The 21,443-nt window shown below is 45.6% G+C and overlaps 1 protein-coding gene across 3 annotated transcripts in view; it reads right to left on the bottom strand.

Moving 5' to 3' along the window:
* Positions 1-230: 230 nt before the first annotated feature.
* The window catches only part of PIGU (phosphatidylinositol glycan anchor biosynthesis class U), a 42,591-nt gene continuing 21,378 nt past the window's right edge, over positions 231-21,443 (bottom strand). For 2 of the 3 annotated variants that reach the window (XM_007057158.4, XM_037915915.2), the window contains exons 10-12: positions 19,018-19,142; positions 16,054-16,196; positions 231-2,182 (exon numbers count right to left, since the gene is read on the bottom strand). In XM_007057158.4, coding sequence (XP_007057220.1) covers positions 2,069-2,182; positions 16,054-16,196; positions 19,018-19,142 — 382 coding nt within the window. In that variant the 3' untranslated portion in view covers positions 231-2,068. The remainder of the gene's footprint in view (positions 2,183-16,053; positions 16,197-19,017; positions 19,143-21,443) is intronic. The other variant, XM_037915914.2, reaches the window with a different exon arrangement.

Genomic DNA, 21,443 nt, shown 5'->3' with positions numbered 1-21,443 from the left:
CCATCCTGCAAGATAGAGCAGCCTCTGGGCTCCTTACCTAGAATTACATTAAGCGCAATTTAAGGCAATTCAGACCTTGAACAAGAAGAGTCCTGGATTCATTTAAACAGGAAATGACGCGGACCCTGGAGTTTTCCTCCAAGCACAAGCCCAAAACAATGGCCTGGGGCAGAGGGTAAGGAGCCCCTCGTCCCCGCAGCATCACTGCTGCACAGAGCACTCGGGAAGCATTTGAAACTTGCGTGATTTATATCCACTTTGTGATGTGTCCCAAACACCTGACAGCTGAGGGGAGAGCTGGTCTGAGCGCCCTCCTGCAGCTGGGGCCAGGAGCCTGTCTCTTCCGGGGGAATTCCCACGCGGGAGCGGCTGGGTGTTGCGTACAGCAGGTTGGACTCGGCCCAAACCCACCTGCCCAAGTGCCAACAGCAGCACAGTAAGGCAAGAGTTTGTAGTTTTCTTACAAAAAGCCATCTGAACACCTGCCTGACGAGACAGAAAATGTAGGAGAAAGGCACCACGTCCAGCGGAGTGACTCTGCAAAGGGGCCTGGGCAGGGGTGTGCATGACCGTGGTCTCAATCATTCTCTGCTTAACAGTGCTCGGTGTAAAAGCAAAACGATGAAAGGGGGTTTCGAATGAGCAGCCCTTCACGCCCCCTTGGGTTCTGAGAGGTGAGCTGGGCTCTCTCTGGCTTGTGTTGCCGGCGCCAGTGCCAAGGACCCTGGCTCGGATCCTGCTTGGTTTCTTGGAGCTGTGTCAGGTCTGAAGAGTTAAGAGCAGCAGCAAAACTTATCTTGGTCCCTAAAGCGGGTGGCTCTGGCACACAGGGACCAGCGCTGGGGAGTGAGATGCCGTTTTTGCATAGTCACTTTTCTGAGAGTAGCCCCATTTTAATGCTGCTCTAGGTGCGAGGGAATAACACTTTGGGTAAATGTCTCTCCTTGCTAAGTGGCTGCAGCCCATTTGGAGCCCAGGCACCCCAAAGTACTAAGAGGCGCCTTCTGGTCTGGATTTGTATTTCTAGAGAGAGGAATTCTCCCTCCTGGCCTCTCTCCCAAAATCCCAGAGCGGGGCAGCTCAAGGATCTAAACACAAGCCCCAAATAATAAAAGAGGGGGCGGGGTGACACTCTGTATTCCACATGCAGCCACGCTCTGCATGGATTCAATAAGTGATGTTATTTCTATTATTTTGTCCCTTCCCCTGAAACCTCCCAATACTGCTGTCCAGCTTCCAAAGGGATGGTCTCCCTTTTCCCTTAAAGTGAAACCCCCAGACTATCCCCAACCCTCCCTCTCCCTGCACTCACTTCCCTTCCCCCTCTTCCTGGTGATTTGTGTTTCAGTTTGGTGATTTTACTGTACATCCCTCCCAGATGGTTCATGCTATCACTTTCTCTCTGCTATGGAAAGCCAATGGGTTGTCCCCTGGATCCTCTATTCACTGCAGGAGCTGTCCACTGTTTAAGAGACACTCTGATTTCCAGATGCAACGACAGAATGAAGAAACAAGTGTCTAAGTCGGTCAAAGCCAAGTCCCCAGAGCTTGCTGCATGCCAAGCAGGAGCATTACTGAGGAAAGCAATGAAGGAGGAGGAACAAAAGCAGTCTACGAAGAGATTTCCAGTGGCATTCAGTTCCAGAAAGAGAAACCTACATCTCCAGTGGTTTTCCCCACAAGTGATGATAATAAATTAAAGGGTTTATGGCCTTAACTCTCTGGGCCTGAGATGCAGCCCTGACGTCAGCCCAGCCACCCGCTGGGATTGCCCAGGACTGATGGTTGGTATTGTAGCAGAAAGCACAGCTGAAGGAGGAAGGGAGGTGCTTCGACAGAGGCCACGTGGCCCTAGCAGCAGCAGGTTTTGGCCAGTTCTTATGGTCTTGGCTCTGAACTCAACGTCACTGCCAAAGAGGGTAATCCCATCCAAACCTCAGCCCTTTCTTCCTCCGCAGTAGGTAACATCCCACCAGTCAGACCACTCTCAGGGAACCCTCCCCACCCACCCCAAGCTTTGCGTGTTTCATATAGAAGTCCATTCCCCAAGTCATGCAGCGCAGGGTGATTATTTCAGAACGAGCATGGCCTCCGTCCCGTCTTTCCTTGTCAAGTACAGTCCGTGAGTGAGGTAGTACTCTCGCCGGAGGAAGGCATAGAAATAATCAGAGATGAGCAGGATCTGCAGAAGTGAAATGTACAGGGTGTAAGTGACACTTCATACCAAAGACTAGCTAGTTTTACAGACCACTGATGCAAAGCTCTTTCCCATATCATTCCCAACCTCGTCTTTCATTCAGGAGAGCAGTGACAACCCAATCCGACCTCTCCCAACTCAGAACCCCATGCTGATTACTTCTAATGGTCTTTAGTTTAAAGTCTGATCACTTCTGAGTTACTGTTTTATTCAGAGAGGACAAGAGCCTAGGAAGGACTAGAAGAAAAGCCACAAATGCTCAGGGTCTAATACAAAAGGAAACGAGATAGAGGCTTTTGGAACTTCAGTGTTACCAATACACATTGTACTGACGGGTAAATTACAGGAAGACTAAGGCCCAGCTTTTTAAAGGTATTTAGGTGTTGCATACTGAGCGAAGCAATGCCTATACACCTTTCAAAATTTGGGCCTAAGTGACTTGCCCAGGTTAGTATAGCAAGTCAGTGGCAGAGTAGGAAAGAGACCACAGGAGTCCCAGCCACTAACAACTACCCTCCCTCCCAAATGAATCTATATTTTGCAGTGAGGCCCCATTATGCTGGGTCCTGTACAAGTGTACGGTACAAGGCACCGTTGTTTGTGAAAACTCAAGAGCTGACTCAATGAACGGTTCCGTGGGGAAGGCCTGAACTCCAGCGTTTAGGGAGGGCTTGTTTTCTGTAACTGCCAACCCGGGCAGCTCCCACAACAGGGACTGGCTTTCGGTGAGTGCCAAAGTTTGGTCATTCTTAAAACACTATTTATTATTTACCCACTTGCCATTCATCCACTGATACCATTGTCCCCATATCTGCCCATCAGCACTTGGATGCAGTCCGCCTGGGAACAAAGCAGTCACATTCACCCAGTGACCCTGACCCATTCTGGAGCTGGAGGCCTTTATAGCACTGTACAGGGGTAGCAATCACTATAACAACCGAACAACAGCATGTCACAGCTGCAAAGTACTTCCCGAGCATTCATTATGCTACTCAGTGAATTCATTCAAGATGGAATTTCACCTGACAGCCCTTCTGGGTGCTGACTGGATCAAGGGAATGGGGTGATGGGCCGGGTGTGAGAGGTACGAAGGGAGCTGCACTGTCAGCAGGAGGCAGCTTGGTGGTGGGGCAGGTCATGCGGCTGCAGATGGGAGGGCTGGGGCGGGTCTGATGGAGTGGGAAGTGCAGGGGATTGTGGAAGTTTGGGTGGTCAGTGGGGCTGGCGGAGACGGAAGGGGAAAGCACAAGGCAGCGGAGAGCTGGGGCAAGGCTGGGAGAGAAGGAGCTGGGAGGCAGTGCCTGAAGTGGGGTGTGGAAGAAGGAGAGAGAAGGCTGGCTGTGCCCAAGGAGAAGGGAAAGCAGCAGCCAGGTGCAGCTGCTGTCGGGCTGCAGTGCCAAGAGGAGCACAGCTACCCTCTGATCCGAGGCCCTCAGCAGCACCTCACTGCAACGACATGTTGCAATCATGGACTTAAACATTCCCCACACACCTACGGGAGGTGCATACTTTACACACGGCTGTATTTGAGGCATAGATGGCTTGTGTGTCTTGCCTATAGCCACGGACAGAAGCTGTGTCAAAGCTGTGTTCAGGAGTCTGGCAACAGCATACACCCATCGCCATGGTATTTGAGCACAAGTTCCTGGCTTCCGGTCACAGGCTCAGATCTCCCGCAGTGCTGACTTCACAAAGATGAGTCAACACTTCCACGGAAGGCTGTAAAAGCCTTTTGATCTGGAAAACAATTCTGCTTCCAGATCCTACATCTTCTGCATCCCCTTCCCCACCCTGACTCTTTATCACTGAAGAGATCTGCAGCTTAAGGAGCTCATCTCTAACACCCTGCGACAACACAACTGCTTGCTGTGAAAAGGATGACGCTGTTCCCAGTCAAGGCTGATTCCTTCAAGCAGAGGCTATGGCACAGCTTGTTGGACATGCCGCTCTCACTAATGGCACAGCCACACAGGAGGTGTCAACAGCTTCAAGCAAAAGAGGTTCTAAGTCCCATGCAAGGCAGTGGCAAAGACACCTGTAGTTAGTGTTCTCTGCTTCCAGGGGAAATCAGTGTTCCCTTGCATGAAGGATGCTGACAACAGGTGATCCCCCATGGCTGCAACACATTCCAGGAAGGTAGTCTACTCATTAGCTGCACCAGCACAAAGCTTCCACTAATCTTCCCTTCGACTGGCAGCCTTGCTTATGCATGGACATGCCAAGACACAAGCCTGGACCTTATGTGCAGTAAATACACACCCTCTTTCCAGGGTTTTTTTTTCTGGAATATTTATTTTCTCTAGCACAGATGGGGAAATAATTCCCATCTATTGTCACCACAAACATCTCCAGCTGTATGGAACTTTTAGGAGCCCCATGTAGCTAAGGCCTGGCCTGACATGAGTAATTAACTCCTGGAAGGAGGCCTCATTTCTTGGAAGACAGAATTAAGGAGGTAAACAGATCATTAGGTTGAAACACACACTATGTCTGAGCCAGCGAAGATAAGAGGGAGAACACCCAGGGAACCATTTACTAACAATGGACAAGATTAGTTATGGATGTAAAGATGAGGTAAGGAATAGGTCGAATGAGGACATGCATGGACAGACCATGCTGCACAGTGACTGGTTCCTGCAAAGTAAACACGCCAATCCAAAAATGTGTGATGTAATATATAGTAAAAGCAATGTAATGTGTAAATGTATATGAAGGGAAAGGATTTCTGTGTAACTTTGGATGTGTGGTACACCCTATACCCATTGATGGATATGTCCATCAATGGCTATTAGCCAGGATGGGCAGGGATGGTGTCCCTAGCCCCTGTTGCCAGAAGCTGGGAATGGGCGACTGGGGATGGATTGCTTAATGATTACCTGTTCTGTTCATTCCCTCTGAAGCACCTGGCATTGCCACTGTCAGAAGACAGGATACTGGGCTAGACGGACAATTGATCTGACGCAGCATGGCCGTTCTTATGTACTCATTATCCTTGAGTCTGATCATCTCAGAGCAGTTTTGCTGTATGCCAAATAAAGACACCTGAGTGATGAAATCTGGAGTCAAACTGAGTTTTTTTGGATCCCAGAGAACTGGATGAAGTTTTCTCCCGGTACTGGACAAGGTTTCTGAATAAGCTGAAAAAGATCTTGGAGGGAATCCCAACACCCCAGACTCGCTGCACTGGAAGAAGCTAATGCTCTGTCTCATGTGGCATCCCATCTCTAATAATGGGCAAAGGTGGATGCTTCAGAAGAAAGCGTAAAACCCAAAATAATACCCTTCGCTCTGCAACGTCTTATGGGGGGGAGTTTCTGTCAAACTCCACTTGTTTAAGCCTTGAGAGCTGGCGATTTTCAATTGGTTAAAGTCCTGAGCAGGGAAGCCACACGTGTTTAATTTAGGCCATTTCCCTCTCCTAGCATCTTGCTAAGAAATACCTGGGCAGAGGAAGGAAGAAAAGTGACTCAGGAAGGGTTTGCAGTCGTACTGGCCACAAGGGTGACCTGTCAGACACTGCAATATTCTAGTAAAAGAGAGACGCACACGACAACTGGTCCCACTCTCTCCAGAGCTGCCAGTAACAGCCACCTCAGGTTTTCCCCACAGGGTAATTTCAGTGATGACAGGAATGCCTAGCACTTACATGATACTCTTCTCTTCCAGGGTGCTGTACAGACATTAATGAAGCCTCAGAACAGTCCCATTTCACAGTTGTGGAAACAGAAGTTAAGTGGCTTTCTCCAGACCCCACACCAAGCCAGTGGCAGAGCCAGGACTAGAACTCAGAACCTAGGCAAGTCACAGCCCCTGCGTTCCCCAGATTCTCCATATGAGGTTAATCACCTCAGCCATGAGATTGTGAGGCTCAACTCATTAACATCTGGAAAACGCTTCAAGAGCCTCATACAGAGGCTCCACAGAAATGTATAATATTGTCTATAAATCTGCCTTGTCCTGAACCACCAGGTTAGTCCACAAATCACTCACAATCACTCATTTGCTGCAAGACTTGTTTTGGCCCGTGACTGAAATATTTGCATCTTCCAACTGTTAAAAGCACGAGCGCTCCTGTGAACACACAGCTCTGCTGCAGCCAAACAACTCTGAGAGCGGCATCATACGTGCAATGAGAAAACATCTCCGTGCTAGAGAGCTGAGAGTCCCTGGATGGCATTTCTACCTCTCAGCTATCCTTGGAAGTGTAACATGGCGCTCTGTGGGGCAATACACCTCTCTGCCTGCAGCACCCTCTTGCTATTAATGACAGGGCAGACCGACTAAGGGCCAGTCTACACTGCGAAACAGAACGGGGACAATTGTGTTGTAAGTGGTTTCCATCACAGGTTGTAAGTGTAGTTTTGCTGGTGCCCTAAGGAGTCCCAGAGGTGTGGCAGAACTGTTGATGAGGGAGGCAGTGTTGCCTAGTGGCCAGAACTCTGGACTGGGACTCAGGAGGCCTAGGATCTATTCCTGCCTCTGCCAAAGGGCAGTTGGGTGACCTTGGGCAAGTCATTTCACTGCTCTGTGCCTCAGTTTCCCCATCTGTAAAATAGGGATAACGAAACTGACCTCATTTTTAAAATGCTTTGCGATCTACTAACGAAAAGCGATACATCAGAGCTAGGTACTATTACTAGTGACAGTGCGTTTTAATGTGCACCGACCAGGCTGTCTGCTGAAATACATACATAAGTGAGTGGGTGCTCTGATGAGCACACATTAAGTTCAAGGTCAAATTGCTCTGGGGTTGAATCTCCCATGTGTGACAGTACAGCGAAAAGGCTGCCAGCCCCAAGGAGGGACTGGCACTGCAAAGCTCAGATGGGAGGGTGGGGGGGCACATGGCCACAGGGTGGGTAATCTTTCACTCTAATAGCACAGTCCCCTATCACACAGGCACTTCTCACCTGCCTCCCTTCAGATTTCACCCCCTCATGGAGCATGCAGGGATACTTCCCACAGGAACAGCACAGCTATATTAGAAGCCTTAGAGTCACCACTACCTAGAATACAAATTTTATACAGTGGCCATCTTAGAAAGTCGATAATCAGTTACCACACAGCAGTATACTTAGAACAGGAGGTAAGCGGGGTATCTTAGACACCATGGTACGGTATCTCTTGGGAAGTGCTGATTTTAATGGAACCTTTTTAATGCACAGAAGGGGTCTGAGTTATGACTGCTGCAGGGAACATAACTTTGATTTCTTGATTTCTGTGCCTTTATAATCTAAGCCAGTGTTGCATTAATACAGCTTTTTGCATGCAACAATAGCGCTAATCTGGCATTGATTAGCATGTGAGGAACGGTTAAAACAACAATACTGCTGCCCTGACAGAAGGACAGAACAGGTAGAGTCCCAGGGTGGGCCAACTCCCTGCAACCCTCAACCCCAAGTAGGGGGGAGGGCTTCTCCCTGGAAAAGGCAGGCCCAAGAGAAGACTGAAGCTCACAAAATAATGGTAAAAGTAATCCAAGACCAGTTGCTCAGTAACAGACCCATGGCCCTGTCCATGGCCAAGGCGCTGTCGGAATATCAGCCCTCACCATTCTCCAGTGAGGTGGGTGAGTGTTGTTATCCATCGTCTACAGATGAAGACTCTAAGGCACAAAGGGATGAAGCGATTTGGCTACAGTAACTCCTCAGTACACTGTGACTGTACAATGCCCTGACTGGGGCAGTTACATGTTGCTCTCACGCAAATTCTTAAAAACGCCCATGACAGAGCCAAGGCTAGATCTCAGGGCTTCCTGAATCCCAACCTTTTGCTCCTTTGCCATTCCTCGCAGCCCTTTGCTTTTCTGAGAAGCGAGGCCAGTCACTTCAGATAACCAGCTCTGGCCAAGTCAAGCTGCAGATGCCCTGGCTTCCCTGCCAGTGTGAATGAAGACATCACAAATGCCAAAAACAAAGGCACAAGAAACAACCCTTTGGGAATCCCTATTTTCATTCCTTCCCTTCATGGACCTCGGTGACATGTCGCTCTCACGGACAGTAACCAAAGCGCTAGTCACAGCTCCTTTTTGGGAAGGCTCCCAAAGAAGTCCGCCTGTGACATTACAGCGACATGTTAACTCTTGTTAAAACAGCCAAGAGTTATGGGATCTTACAAAGAGGTGGTTTATTTCCCACACCCTTTAAACTTTGTGCTGATACGCTGCAGCTTGTGAAAAACTGCTGCACCCATCTTACACTAAAAGCCCACGGGTTAAAAGAGGACAGCACCCCGGGGAACAGATGTGATGTGAACGTGGGTAACAGGCAACTTCTAATGTATCTTGAGCAGGACAGCAAAAGCTTTAAACTGCTTCCAATGTTTTGTTTGAGTTTAGCCTTAGGGTTTTTGCTTAGAGATTGCTCTTGTTCTTCCTTTAGAAAATGAATACAATCCAGTAGAGGTTTTAGGAGCCCGTATGATTCTGAGACACACAGCAACCAGCCATTGCTCCTTCAGCTAGACAGAGTGTGAGAGGCTGCTACTTGTGGGGAAGGTTCCAATCTCCCCCCCATCCCAACTTTAGCCTAAAACTTGCTCCGGATATAAATAAATAATAATAAAAAAATCCGTCATCTTTTCTGGCTTCTCCTCAAAACTGAAATCTCCCAGCAATCTGCAGAGTTTGGATTAAAGTGGTCTAAACCCTACTGTATTTCACTTTAAGGCATAAAATGCATTCAACTGATTGAGGAACAGTTAAAGAAATACAAACATAACAAAAGGAAAGTTGTGCAAATCTTGTCTTTACACAATCTTGCCGCTGTTGACACAAGAGCCTTCTCCTGTGCAGCCCTTGGAGTCCTGTACCTCAACGTCTCATCCACTTATACTCTAACATAACTCATAACTCCTCCACTTCCATAACCTACCTGAAAATGGATCTTTTCTCCTTGCTTAATATATCTGATTTTTCTCTGTCTTTACTTGTTATTTACACTCTGAAAAGCATTTTAAGACACAGATGAAGGAATCTTCACAAAACAAAGATTAACTTTGTATTCTATTTTGTGTTAAAATGCATTTGATCAATGGATTTAATGCAATATAAACTGAAGATCCTCCTTTGTTAAGGAAATAACTTTGTAAGATAGATGATTCTCATATGACAAACACATACTTCCTGGGTGATGAGATGACTAAGGAAAACATTTTCAAAAGCGCCCAAGTCCTGTTGATCTTCTCTGAGACTCTGGCTCTTAAGTAACTTAGGTGCTTTTGAAATTGTACTTAAGTCTCATAAGGCCTGTACAAAAGTCTCATAATGGCCCTTTTGCCATTGACCTCAATGGATGCAGATATGTAGTATTTATAGCTTTATGACCACCCTAGGTATTATTTTTTATGTAACTGCTGTTATTCTTGGTAATGCATCTTGCTGAGGAGGGGGATGTTTCCAAACTGGCCAGCTGCATTTGTAAGTCTACATGAAGACAACTCAAGATAACTATTAAATGACAGAAAACCACTGCTCCCCCCAGACCACAACAGTGAGCAAATAATTAGTTGCCTTCAACTCAAGCTTTGCTGGCTTGCTGTATCACTGGCTAGGAAATCTGTGCACAAGGATCTCAAGAAAGGTTTACACAGCAACACTCTGGAGGGGTAAAAGGGGTTTTTGGCAGCTCAGCAAACAAAGGTCACACACAGACAATTCATGCTCTTGCATTACTATCACATTATTTTTCATCCTGTTGGCTCCCCAGGCATGCTGCAAACTGAAATGGAGACGGAGACTATATACAAGGGATAACTCCATCCACTAGTGAAGTGGTGATAAGATGCAGGGTGAAACAAGGAAGCTGTTTAACAACATGCAGCAAAGCTATACAACCGGTTAGCAAGTGAAGAAGAATTCTTTGTCTTGCTGAAACTGCAAGGGAATTAAAGAGAGCAGAACATAATTACCCATGCTGGAATGTGGCCAAGTCACTTTTACGACCGTTCCCCCTCCAAAGATTTCCATGCAAACTTTAATGATCACAAGTGGCCAGGACCTCAACAGCACCTGCAACAGCCTAGTACCATGCTGACGTATTGGTTCTGCACTCACTCAGAAAGAAGCAGCGTCACCATGGCCCACATCTCTAGCATCACTACCTGCAGCACCTAGGCATCCCTTGGAGGTCTCCTATTCAAGCACTGACCTGGCCTGACCTTCTAACAACATCACAGCACAAAGTGATATCGTCTGCTGCATGACCCTACACAGTCACTTAATCAAACGGAAGGTGCCAGACAGAAAAACGGATTCCAATTTGTTTTCTTGAATGTAATAGCAAAATAATTCTAGATACATTGCAGACACAGCACCCTCCCAAAATATAAATAAAAGGATAGATTTCCAAGGAACTGCTCATTTCAGGACAGCAATTACTTCTGTTTAAAGCTTTAATGGGTACTGTGTGTTTGTGTTTGGGAACTTTAAGATGATGGTTGGCCAGAATGCAGCTTGGTCAGTCATTAACAGCCCTCTGATGACTGCAACATACTATCTGCAGGACAGCACTGAAGGCCAGAATTATTAAAGCCCAGGGATGCGCCAGTTTTGAAACTGCAACTGGGAGAACCTGAAAGTCAAGACAGGAAGGGAGTCCTTGCAAAGCCAACAGGAATGCTGAGGTCACAGTCAAGACTGCTTTGGTGCTACCCTTCCTGCCTTTTAAAGCAGACCTGACAAGAAAAGCTGTGAGAGTAACTAATTTTTCAATTCGCTGTCAATTCCAGGAATAGGGTTGAACTCAAAACAAACTTTTTCAGAATTTTCAGTGAATTGAAAAAGTCAGAAAAATTCTATTTTGGATCAGACAAAAACGTTTTGGGTATTTTAAACTTTGTTTTTATAAAGGGAAAGGAAATGAAGGCCTAGATGGTGGTGGCATCCCTTTATGCCCAATAGGATTGGCACTCACCTGGGATGGGAGAGGGGTCTCCCCCTAGGGAAGTACCCTAACCACCAGGATATGGGGTCACTCTCTCCCCCTGTCTGGCACATTAGCCATTCAAGAATTTTATACAAAGTGGAACAGCTTCAACAGGACAGCCAGAGAGAACCCCACCCCAGGATACCCTATAGTCTAGGGGTTAGGGCACTAACCTGGGGGAAGCCTGGGTTCAAGTCCCTACAACTCCAGAGCAGGTTTCAAACGTGGGTCTCCCACATCCCCAGTGAGAGCCCTAACTACAGGGCTAGTGGTGGGGGGGAAGTGATGGCAGCTCCTCCCCTCCTCCATTTTGTGAATGGCACCTTATTCCTCTTGTGAATCTAGCCCCACAAAATGAAATGTTTTGTTTTGATACAATTTGTTCTGACATTTCTGGAACTTTTCCTTTTTTAATTTCAGCTGAAATGAACTGCCAATCTGACTTGAAACCGCATTCTTGGGGAAAAAACAAGTTTTGTCTGAAGCATTTCACTCAGCTCTACTGAAAAGTGACAAGACTGAGGATGAGCACTGCAGAGGGTCTTCTGCTGACTGAGTCTCCCACCAGACTCTGCCAACAGGGAAAGAATCACAGAAAGGGGTGATGGTCATGCGAAGGGATACAACATTCAGGGATCTATGTGGGAGAAGGACTATGTGCCAATATGTGGCATGCGACACTGGGCAGTGCTCGCTAACAGCGGGGAAGCTGGTCTCTGTAGCTCTTATGCTATCTGCAACAGAAAATCCCCGCTCATGATGTCAAGTTATAAAAGCAGCCAAGACTGTGGATGCCTCTCTAACAAGTTAGGGATGCTACACATCACATCATATTCTGCTGAACAGAATGCCAAGTGAAGATTCAAGGTACCCGACTGGTGAATGTTGTTGACTTGTAGGCAAGGCTCTCCCAGAGGCTTTATAGCATGTTTGTAAGCAAGAGTCCTATGATGCTTTGTAGTAATGTTAAGAGTGGAAAAGTACTGGCTTATGACAACCTTTGTCGTATTTCCTAAGACTAATATGTATTTTTAAACATACTAACCACAATAACAGAGGTATGAGTTAGCCAAATGTGAAGGACAAATCACAGATGTTCAGTCCTGTAGTTAGACATTTATAAATGTAATGAGTTAGGAAATATACTAAAATAAAATATTTTATTTTAGCAGGCTGGGGGAAAAAACCCTACAGTAATGAAACTTAAACAAGTTGGGTATAATAGACAAAACCAAGACAGTATTTAAAAAAAACTGTCATCAGGTTGCAAGGCATGGTTCTACAAACTTGGTAATATATACTTCTCTTTTGCGTTAACCATCGCTTAATAAATCAAATCAAGCTAAGTTACTTAAGGTCCCCTTACTTAATTATATTCAAACCTGTAATACTTAATTAAATTGATTAACAATGCATAGGGCATTTATTATCTAGTAATACTCTATACATTCCAACTGAACCAACATCATCAGTAAAGAGATCCCTGCTTTCAGCTTGCAATACTCATGCTATTGCATGGCAATTCCTAGAGATTAATGACCTGAGGGGAGCAGTTCACGTGACTATTAACCCTGGGAAAAACCCTGAAGTTACTGCCAAGTCAGCATATTCCTGTCCCAAAAAGGGAGACATTGCAGCATTTTTTAAAGATTTCTAGGATGAACGGTTCACACTGGCAGAAAGCTCAGCAAGCCCCACTGTGTGTACCTTCCAGCTGCATGAGTAATGCAGTATAAAGAACCCAACGTTTAGAACCAAGAATAAAAATGGAAAAGTTACGGAGAGAATGAGAGTGAACTGAAAAGGGAAGCGAGCGTGCCTTTGCCATTGTAAAAAAGGCGACAGAGACAGGAAGGTACAATCTCTCACTGGGGCGACTCCTACCCTATCATGAGTGCTTAGGGCCTGGGTGCAATGGAACTGATGTGGCTCCGTCTGCATGGAGGATCAGGGAATTCACATACAGGGTTCCACACATTCTACCTTCCACTAAGCACAATAGCACAGAGGGTCCCTGCATCCCAGCGCATGGGAGATTGCGGGGTAAGGTAGGTCAAGTCAGATGGGGAGACTACAGGGATCCACTGGACATAAACATGTGTGGGAGGGGAAAAAAGGGAGGCACGCAGACAGCACTCCTTCTGCAGCTCTGAGGGCTTAGTGACAGCTAGAGAACCACTCTATCATCTGTTTGTGACCTGAAGGGCAAAGGAAACATCTTGCTTTTAGAAAAGGAGTACTTGTGGCACCTTAGAGACTAACAAATTTATTTGAGCATGCTCGGGGGGTCGCATAACTTTGCGACCCCCGAGCATGCTCAAATAAATTGGTTAGTCTCTAAGGTGCCACAAGTACTCCTTTTCTTTTTGCGAATACAGACTAACACAGCTGCTACTCTGAAATCTTGCTTTTAGTGAGTCATCACTTTTAATAATGCGCTAACTTGCTATGTCAGGTATTGGGAACATTGTTGAGGCAATCCAACTCCCTGACTCCAGCAGAGATATGGGTCTTTCCACAAACTAAACCCATCCCTTCCAGCAATAGGGACAATTTCCCTCATGGTGCTGTATTACAAACAAGCAGAATCTCACTGGATGTGAGAAGATTGCTGCCTACCATTGTTTCATTGGAGGTCCCACTGGACCTGTAGGCTACACTTCAGCAGTAGGAACGGTGGGCACGTTAACGTGTGCAGCTGGAGTCTGCCACTCAGCAGACAAATGTGCTTCCTACAGTGATCATCAGTCAATTGTTAATTTTCAGTCCCAGTTGGGACCGTTAAGACATCAGCATGATTAAATCACCATCCTTAGCATCACTAAATGCTATCCACGTCTAACAGCTGCAGGTGGACACTGGTGCTGACTCAGGCCACACACCTGTGTTTGGGCTTGTTTTTGGACAGAAGCACTAGTGGGAGCATAAGAAGGAGGCCTACCAACCCTTCTGTTGTGTCTCCCCAGCCCACTAGAAAGAAAGATAAATTAGTCAATGTAGGCCACTGATTCCTGTCTTAAACCTGATGATCCTTCCAGCTAGCAGGCAAATACTCCTGCTCTGTATGTCCACATCAACTTTCATCCAGGATCACAAAGTGCTTTCCAACTGTTAAGTTAAGTCAGTCCCCGCAACACCCCTGTGAGACAGGTAAGTATTATTCCCATTTTACAGAGGGGGAAAGTTGCCTAAAGTTACAGACAGAGGAACAATTAGGAACAAAATTCAGGAATTCATGACTTTCAACCTTGTGGTCCTCTCTCCAGACCAATCATCTCTGCTGATTTGGACAGCCTTTCCTTGCAGACTTACTCCTCTGCACAAGAGGTGAAACTGCTTACTGAACTAGGGATTGGTTGTTTCTGACAGGTGTTCAGAAAGGTGTTTGGGAGAACAGACAGCCAAAACTTCTGAGCATAGAAATTGCACAAGAAACTATGGAAGTCTGAAGTGATCCAGTAAGACTCAGAACACAACCCTCTGTGCATTTTCTTTCCATTTACAAAGCTACATGAAATTGCAGTTTTACTGATCCCCTCATACATTAGCAATGTGCATATTTAGAGAGTTAAAGAACCACCATCTGCCCCTGATTTCTCCTATGACCCACTGATTATGCTTTTTTGATCAGTATCTTTATAGCCATTACTCCCACTCTTACCACTGTTTGCTTTCACATTTCAGAACTTTCGCCCTTTATAAATCTACTGTGTTTTAACTGCACAAATGGCTCATTTCTGGCCTCTCAGTAAGCTTGCCTGTCTGGTACAAGGTGACGCACACACACCCAGAGTGCCAAAATGTTAGAGGTGGTCTAATTTTTAACATGAAAAGAACATTCAGTTTCTTCAAAGGGCGAACAAAGTCTAATTGTTCTGCATGTGAAATTGACGCAAGGCTCGGTGAAGATCAGCAATATGGAATGGCTTAGCTACTCCTTTACGTTTTCTGCACACAAGCTGTAAATGGGAGAAGTGTGGATGAAGTTTGGGGGATCTGTCTATTGCTGGTAAATACTAGTTTACAAAGAGGAAAAAGAAATTAGCAGGCTGCTGAAATTGTGGACAAGGGTCTCAATCCCATGAGGTGCTGAGCATGTTCAATCTCAGTGAAGTCAATGGGAGCTGGGGATGACCAGCACCCTGCAGAACTTGAGCTCAAGAGGAGGAAAGAAGATTATCTGGGTGCTTTTGGGTATTAACTTTCCTTTGTAGGATGTTAACTTAAATAGAAGTTTTTACTGCTGTTTTACAAATCTGCCAGCTTCCAAACCAGGCACCTGGGATCCTTCCTCTGTTTCCAAGCTACAGGCTGTATATTTTGCAGCATAAGCTGGACAGAACATTAAGATATGGTTCAAGTAATCAGACAGAATAGTTCTGCTTCTTCTTAATGTGTTAGAGCCTCGTGACTAAGCTCTTGGCAGTGACAATCTCAGCTTGACAAGAGAGCCAGGATGCTTGCTACAATCAGTGCAGGATGCACAAAATGGACCATATTCTGTAACACCGGGTTCTCAACCTTTTTCTTTCTGAGGTCCCCCAACACGCTATAAAAGCCTCCACAGCCCACCTCTACCACAACTATTTTTATGCATATCCAGTAGATTAAAAGCCAGGGCTGGCACTAGAGGGTAGCAAGCAGAGCAACTACCTGAGGCCCCGCACCACAGGACGCCCTGCAAAGCGGAGTTGCTCGGGCTTTGGCTTCAGCCCCCCACAGCTTGGGCTTCGGCTTTCTGCCTCGAGCCCCAGTGAGTCTAATGCTGGCCCTGTTTCTGGTTTATTTTGGAGGATCCCTTGAAACCTGCTCATGGTCCCCCAGGGGGCCCAGGACCGCTAGTTGAGAGCCAGATATCGCTTATTTGACTGTCATGTAACCAGGCACCCAGCTGTGTTGCACAAGTGTTGCCAATTGCCTCATTTTACTAACCTGCCCTACATTGAATGTCAACGTGATGGCGTAATAAAAATTGGAATTGGCGCTTCCTGCGTAAATCCAGAGATGCCAGAGCACTGGGAACAGCAGGGAGCAGACAATGAGCACGCAGGAGAGGATAAAGATGTTCCGAAGGACTGTAAGAAAAAACAAGGATATTATAACAGTGTAGTTGAGATACTAACAAGCAGCTGACCTCATGTCATCTGAGGATGGTGCTTAGCATATCTACAGGACCACCCAGCAACTTGGAGGCACTAATTAGAGGGTGTTTCTCTCCACCAGCACAACCTTTCGTAATGATAAATATTTGCTATAATAATCCCACTATTCGCAAAAAGAAAAGGAGTACTTGTGGCACCTTAGAGACTAACCAATTAGATAAGCTATTACCAGCAGGAGATATGCATCCGATGAAGTGAGCTGTAGCTCACGAAAGCTTATGCTCAAATAAATTGGTTAGTCTCTAAGGTGCCACAAGTACTCCTTTTCTTTTTGCGAATACAGACTAACACGGCTGTTACTCTGAATCCACTATTGCGGATAATAAAACAACTGGGATTTTTCTTTAAAAGAAAATAATTTTGCCTGTTTAATTTTAGATTGAATCCCCCCTTTTGCGGCTCTTGCTTCTACTTCCTGGTTTCCAGCAAGTGCTGCTCTGATGACAGCAAAAGCGAGAGACCCCTCAACAGCAGCAGGGGCAGTGTCTCTGGGTTATTCAAGAGCCATTAAAGCTCATTCTCTGAGAGGGATATTGCACCTCACCCGAGCATCCAATCAGGTTACTGTGCTTGCCTACAGGAGAGCCGAAGTGATCAATTATTGAAGGTACCCAAATCACTTTGGATTAGCCTGGAACCCAGGGGAGCTTTCCAACTGGCTGCCAATGTTGTCATAAAGGATGCAGACCATTCTCCCCTTAATATATTAATTCCCTTTTCATAACTATAATAGGATATTGCAGGATAATAGAATCATAGAAGTGTAGGACTGGAAAGGACTTCAACAGGCCATGTAATCCACCCTTCTGCACTTAAGGCAGGACTACGTAATAACTAGACCATTCCTGACCAGTGTTTGTCTAACCTGTTCTTAAAAGCCTCCAGTGAGGTACTGAACCATGATTGTCCTTCTCGGGTAGCCATGGTCCCTTGGCTGTATGTGCCTGGAGCTCCCAGCTCACCCACGCTGAACCAAGATGTTCTATCAGGCCTGGCTGCCTAAGGGATCAAGTCTAACTGATGGAGTTACTGGGCTATATTATCAAGGCTGTTTTATCCTCTGCTATAGTAATTCCAAGACTGGAGGAGCAGCTGTCCTCAAAGGAGGTAAAAAGCCCCACCTACTAGTAGCTAGTGCTGCTACAGAGAACCAGCCATGGGTCACTATAATGAAGCCCTGACTACATAACCTTTCAATCCTCTTCATTCTTCTTCTTGTTCCTTTTTGAGGTTTTAGGATTAGCTTGGATTTTCAAACAACATAACTTGTAATGATTTCAAAAGCTTCATAGAAATAACTGGAGCGGAGAGGCGAGGGTGTGAGTCTTGTGAACCAAACCCCCTAGTTTTGGATTACAAAAGCCAAAGGGAAACAAAGATGGGAGGTTTCACATTTCCAGGCCTAACTAGGCCCCTTTGTCTTAAGGCTGAAATTGCTTATTAAGGAAATTGAGGTCATGTTTGGGTTAGCAATGGATTGACACAATCCAAAGAACAGCCAGGCAGGGTTGGCTGGTACTGACTGCCGTAGCCACCCCAAACCAGTCACTCCAGGAAGCAACACAAATTTTCCTGGAATGTTACACTGCCAGGCTCATTAGCTGCTGAAACATTATCTCAGCAGACATTGAAAGTCATCCTGAGGTGGTACGTCATGGAATAGGAGCCTGTGAAAATGAGCTGAAAGCTACCTGACAGTTATACCAAGTCCAAAGCTCAGGGGCTAGAAAGGGTCTTTGTGGTCTAAGAGAGGCTAAGCAATGGATTGGCTAAATGGGGTGATCCAGTAAGCACACATTTTGAGTGTGATATCTCTCACACAACAAACTGACAACTGTGAATTATCATTTGTATTTCTGTAGCACCTAGGAGCCCTCATCCTGGACCAGGACACCAATGTTCCAGGCATTGTACAAAACACAGAACTAAGTGTTAGAATGGAGAGTTCTAGTGACTGGATTAACTGTAGGACTGGTGCTCAGATTACCATAGCCATAAACTGAGATTAGAGACGCTCCCAACCCAATTCAAAGGGTGCCTGTACTTTATATCAATGATATGATGATAAATACTTTGCACTCATGAAGCATCCTTCATGCAAGGATCTCAAAGAGCTTTACAGACAAGCAACTAATCCTCAGAACAACCTGGGCAAGGAAGGAGGGAAAGTCGTTCACAGAAGTCAGAAACTCTCCCCACAAAGTTCATGGTTTGTATTGATCAGACTTGTTTCCTTCCAAGCAATGGACAGTCCAAGAGGGACAGTGCCCCCTGTGGCATGCAGTTGTATTGCATAGCCCCGGACCTCTTCTGGTTTTCCTATCTTCATCCTGCAATGAAGAGTTTTGGGGCAGGTCTACTCTTAAAACACTGCACTGGCGCAGTTGCACCGCTGTAGCGCTTAAGTGAAGATGCTTCTACACTGATGGGAGAGCTTCTCCCGTCGGCGTAGTTAACTCACCTCCGTGAGAGGCAGTAGTTATGTCAATGGGAGAAGCTCTCCTGCCGACATAGCACTCTCAACCCTGGGGGTTAGGTCGGTATAACTACATTGCTCAGGAGTGTGGATTTTGCATACTCCCGAGCGATGCTGTTATACCGATGTAAGTATGGAGTGTAGAGCTGACCTAAGCCCCTCACCTCAGCCATGTCAACAAACCAAGGTTTGGATTGAGAGTGCCGCAGGGACTGTGGAAGAATGGAGGGAGGGAAGAATCAAACATAAAGAACTTACATCTGTAAAGGTGGCTCCAGAGCGGAAGGAAGGCCATGTACAGCGCTACGTCTCCCACCGTTGGGTAGGACTTGAAGATAGAAATGATGGCAAGCTGAACGAACAAGAAGAAGATGGGGTGCTCCCTAGAGAAAGGAAAAAGGCAGTGACTGGACATAACAGGTACTGGAGGAGCAGCAGCAGCATTTGTCTCTGAAAGCTGGTGCCCAGGATTGGCAGGGACACATGAATATACTTTGGCCAGACTCCTACAAGGTTCCACGCTCTTGATCCGCTTCCCCAGCAAATCTCCCAGTGCGCTGGGCTGCAAGCATTGAGTCAACTTGCAGAGGAGTATTCCAAGGGCATTTGTGTATCTACACATGGATACTTTGGGCACATACACATTGCACACATTTACACAATCATCCTGTTGTGTCCAGGCCTTTCAGGTGCTGCCTTCTGTTGTGGTAGGAAGAGCAACCAATGCTACTTCACTCTGAGATGCTTTTGGCCCACAAGGACTGTTTTGAGAAGCTCACTGCCTGACAGATTCACCCTATGGCATATGAGAATAGCAGCTGAATACATTCCAAGTCATCGTAACAGTCCCATCTGAAATCCAGACAGTTACTGGGCTGCTCTCAAACAGAATGGCACAGTTCTTATCATAACCCTTTAGTAACTTTCCTGAACCTTTTACTTTACTTTTGCAATGAAGGACTTTACAGAACTGGCTTTGAGTGTCCTGCTGTCCAATCCACAGCATGATCCATCTTAACTGCCAGCTGTGATCAAGCATCCCCTCCAGCTGCCCCCCCACTTCCAAGTCCATGTTTTTGACTACTGTATGACATAACCCTACCTATGGGTCAATATGTATTAGGGTAAGAATTCAGCATCTCCTCAATCAGAAACATTCAGCCAGCTTCCTGCATAACTACTCCAACACAAGCATATGTATGGGTATTTTACAATTCACATTCCACAAATAGACCTCTTCCTCCATGAATGAAAGTATGTGTCACAGTCAAAGGCTGTAGGCGAAAATAATGACCTATATATTGAACTTATGACAGTGCAAGCATTTGGTACATGTGTAAGAGACATATTTACAAGGATCTCCACAGTGCAGCTTTCTGTCTGTTTTACAAGCATAAGTAGTTGTAGCCATGTCGGACCTGAAGAAGAGCACTGCGTGGTTCAGAAGCTTTTCTCTCTCACCAACAGAGCTTGTTCCAATAAGAGATATTACCTCACTCACCTGGTCTCCCTTACAAGCATGAGACAGAGGGCTAGAGTATGTAGAAAGCATCAGGCTCTAAAGCAGAGTTTGTTTTTAATTAGGGCTGTTGATTAACTGCAGTTAACTCACACGATTAAAAATTAATCACGATTAATCGCTGTTTTAATCACACTGTTAAAACAATAGAATACCAATTGAAATTATTTAAATATTTTGCATATTATTCTACATTTTCATATATATTCTATTCTGTGTCGTAATTGAAATTAGTGTATATTATTTTTGAATACAAATATTTGCACTGTAAAAATGATAAACAAAAGAAACAGTATTTTTCAATTCACCTCATACAAGTTCTGTAGTGCAATCTCTTTCTTGTGAAAGTGGAATTTAAAAATGCAGATTTTTTTGTTGTTACATAACTGCACTCAAAACCAAAACAATGTAAAACTTCAGAGCCTGCAAGTCCACTCAGTCCTACTTCTTGTTCAGCCAATCGCTCAGACAAAAGTTTGTTTACATTTACAGGCGATAATGTTACCCTCGGTCTTATTTACAATGTCACCACAAAGTGAGAAGAGACATTTGGCATGGCACGTTTGTAGCCAGCATTCCAAGGTATTTATGTGCCAGATATGCTAAACATTCATATGCTCCTTCATGCTTCGGCCACCATTCCAGAGGACATGCTTCCATGCTGATGATGCTCATTAAAAAAAATAGTGTTAATGAAATTTGTGACTGAACTCCTTGAGAGAGAATTGTACGTCCCCTGTTCTGTTTTACCTGCATTTTGCCATACAGTTCATGTTACAGCAGTCTCGGATGATGACCCTGCACATGTTCGTTTTAAGAACACGTTCACAGCAGATTTGACAAAACGCAAAGAAGGTACCAATGTGCGATTTCTAAGGATAGACACAGCACTTGACACAAGGTTTAAGAATCTGAAGTGCCTTTCAAAATCTGAGAGGGACAAGGTGTGGAGCATGCTTTCAGAAGTCTTAAAAGAGCAACACTCCGATGTGGAAACTACAGAACCTGAACCACCAAAAAAGAAAATCAACCTTCTACTGGTGGCATCTGACTCAGATAATGAACATGAACGTGCGTTGGTCCACACTGCTTTGGATTGTTATCCAGCAAAACCCGTCACCAGCATGGATACATGTCCCCTGGAATGGTTGTTGACGCAGGAAGG

This window comes from Chelonia mydas, chromosome 13 (genome assembly GCF_015237465.2).
Source record: "Chelonia mydas isolate rCheMyd1 chromosome 13, rCheMyd1.pri.v2, whole genome shotgun sequence".
Classification (NCBI taxonomy): Eukaryota; Metazoa; Chordata; order Testudines; family Cheloniidae; genus Chelonia; species Chelonia mydas.
The sequence above is the reverse complement of the archived record's forward strand: the minus strand, read 5'-3'. Positions and strand labels throughout refer to the sequence as shown.